General features: G+C 55.9%; 1 protein-coding gene across 1 annotated transcript in view; it reads right to left on the bottom strand.

Annotated features, from left to right (window-relative positions):
• Nucleotides 1–10: 10 nt before the first annotated feature.
• Nucleotides 11–2,150, bottom strand: part of PSMC3IP (PSMC3 interacting protein) — a 5,032-nt gene continuing 2,892 nt past the window's right edge. The window contains exons 4-5 of the mRNA XM_009328278.1: nucleotides 1,770–1,829; nucleotides 11–1,680 (exon numbers count right to left, since the gene is read on the bottom strand). Of these exons, the coding sequence (XP_009326553.1) occupies nucleotides 1,621–1,680; nucleotides 1,770–1,829 (120 nt within the window). The 3' untranslated portion in view covers nucleotides 11–1,620. The remainder of the gene's footprint in view (nucleotides 1,681–1,769; nucleotides 1,830–2,150) is intronic.

Genomic DNA, 2,150 nt, shown 5'->3' with positions numbered 1-2,150 from the left:
CCTTCCCTCTTCCCCTGCAGCCATAGTTCCCCGACAGGGAGACGGGAGTGGGCTTTCTGTGCAGGCTTTTCCTGAGCGAGTGCGGAAACGTGTCTGGCTTCATCTGTCTTCGGGTTTTGGTGTGGCTGTACTGAGCAGGGAAGTAGTTCAGTAGCTGTAGCACAGTGCTGCACGGGCGCTCGCTGCTCCTCCTTAGAATGTTTATATAGATCCATACATAGACATAACCAGCCCTGATTTGATTTTATTTTTTTGTTTTTATAAATCACTGAAATCATCTTGAAGTATTATCAGTGTCAGCTTTGCAGACGGGTGCTCTCTGGGACACTTCTTTAACCTGTCACATGCTGCTGCTGCTGTCAGTGTGGGTCATGGCTCTGGCCAACACAAACGCTTCGTGGCGTGGTGCAGCCGCTGCCCAAGCGACAGTTGTTCACCACACAGAGCGATTGTACTGGGGCTCCTCCAGCGTGGCGACGCCAGCAGCAGGATTTGTTCTCTGTAATCGCCTTCGTGCTCCCGCTCCAGGGGTAGCGGATATTTATTTTACACTCAGTTCCAGGTTCCATGGTTTGAACGCTGCAGCGTGAGAATGTTTAAGCTACTGGTTCTACCCCCATTTAGTAGTGGAGAACCCAGTCGGGGGGGGTGCGTGTGTGAGATTTTTATACAGAATTATTCTTCAAACCCTGCCTTTGGGTGCCCTTTCCAATGCAACGGAAGCCCCAGAGTCAAACCCCGCGGTGATGCACGTCACTGATCAAGCACGCGCAGGGTCAGCTGTGCCTCTCCTGGACAATCTTGCTCCGGGATGAAGAAAATCCTCTCTCGTGGGTGAGCGGGTTAGGGTTAGGGCTCTGCGGCTGAACAAGGGGCACAGACTGAACCCCTGGAGATGCTCTGCCAGAAGCTGCCTCCTGCCTTAGGAGGACGTGGAGTTTTACAGACCTCACATGTGAAAGCGACGTATTTTTCTATTGTGAAAAGTAATTAAATAAATTTTGCTGAATGTTTTAATGTTTTTTCTGCTTTTATTTCTGTTGCTGAGTTCCTGGAGTCTTCCCCTAGAGCTGGTCAGAGACGGAGAGAGAGTTTCTGGGAGCCCAGCCCCGCTCAGCTGTTGTGGCGCAGGTTACCCTCTCCTGGCTCTTGCCTTCCCCACCCCTCAGGGCTGCTGCGACCCAGTGCCCAAACCCTGCCCTGACACCCTTTGAACAGAGAAAAACGCCACAGCAAAGCACAGCTGAACCAAAAGCCGGGTGTTTAATGGATCATATTCTTGTGTACCACTGAGTCATGCTGTGGGAAGCAGCTGAGATGATACACCCGTACTGACACCTTCCCCTGCACCGCCCCATGAGGACACCTGACCTCAACAGCTCGCCGCACTGAAGGGCAGGAAGAAATAACATTCCCTCTGCGAGTGAGACTGAGAGGGAATGGAGCCACTGGCTCCAAGCACCCCTCCAGCTGCAAAGCATTTTAAAACAAACGCATATAAATGTGCAGGACCAGCCCAAGCCCTGCAAAAGAGGAAAAAAAAAAAACCCAAAACAACCCAACAGCTGAGTCTCAGCATCAGCTCCTTCTCCTCCCTGGGGCAAAGACTCCCTCAGCGCCTCACAGAGCCGCTGGCAGCGTGACGTTATGGTCCTCGTCCGTCTCTATCCCAACCTCCTCCTGTACAAGCACAGGGTGTCAGCAGGGTGGGGGCCCCGGCCCGGCAGAGCCACCACCGCCGCGGGGCCGAGCCCGGCCTCGGTACTTACGAAGAATTGCTTCTTGCTTTTGGGGTACCCCTCCAGGATGGCCTCCAGCAGCTCGGTCGCCTGGCGAGACAGGGGCACCGTGAGGGCTGCGGGGTGGCCACGCTGAGCTGCCAGCACCGGGCAGCCCCACTACCGGGGACTGTCCCCCGTAGGGGCGTCACAAGCCAGCGCCGCTCGGGTGACAGGGAGGGAGCAGCCCTCTCTAACGCAGGAAGAGTCTGCTTTGTTTCCTGAGGCCTGGCGGAGCTCTGCAGGGCCTCGTGTGTTGGGGCACTGCAGCGACACAGCCTTTTCCCAGAGGATCATCTTGGTACCCGCGAGTCTTCCCCAAACCCGCGTGGCCCCAGGGGCGGCACCGGGTGCGGCCGCTGCTCCCCAGCC

Source organism: Pygoscelis adeliae, unplaced genomic scaffold (genome assembly GCF_000699105.1).
Source record: "Pygoscelis adeliae isolate BGI_AS28 unplaced genomic scaffold, ASM69910v1 Scaffold977, whole genome shotgun sequence".
Lineage (NCBI taxonomy): Eukaryota > Metazoa > Chordata > Aves > Sphenisciformes > Spheniscidae > Pygoscelis > Pygoscelis adeliae.
Note: the sequence above shows the minus strand (reverse complement) of the source record. Positions and strands in the feature narration are given on the sequence as shown.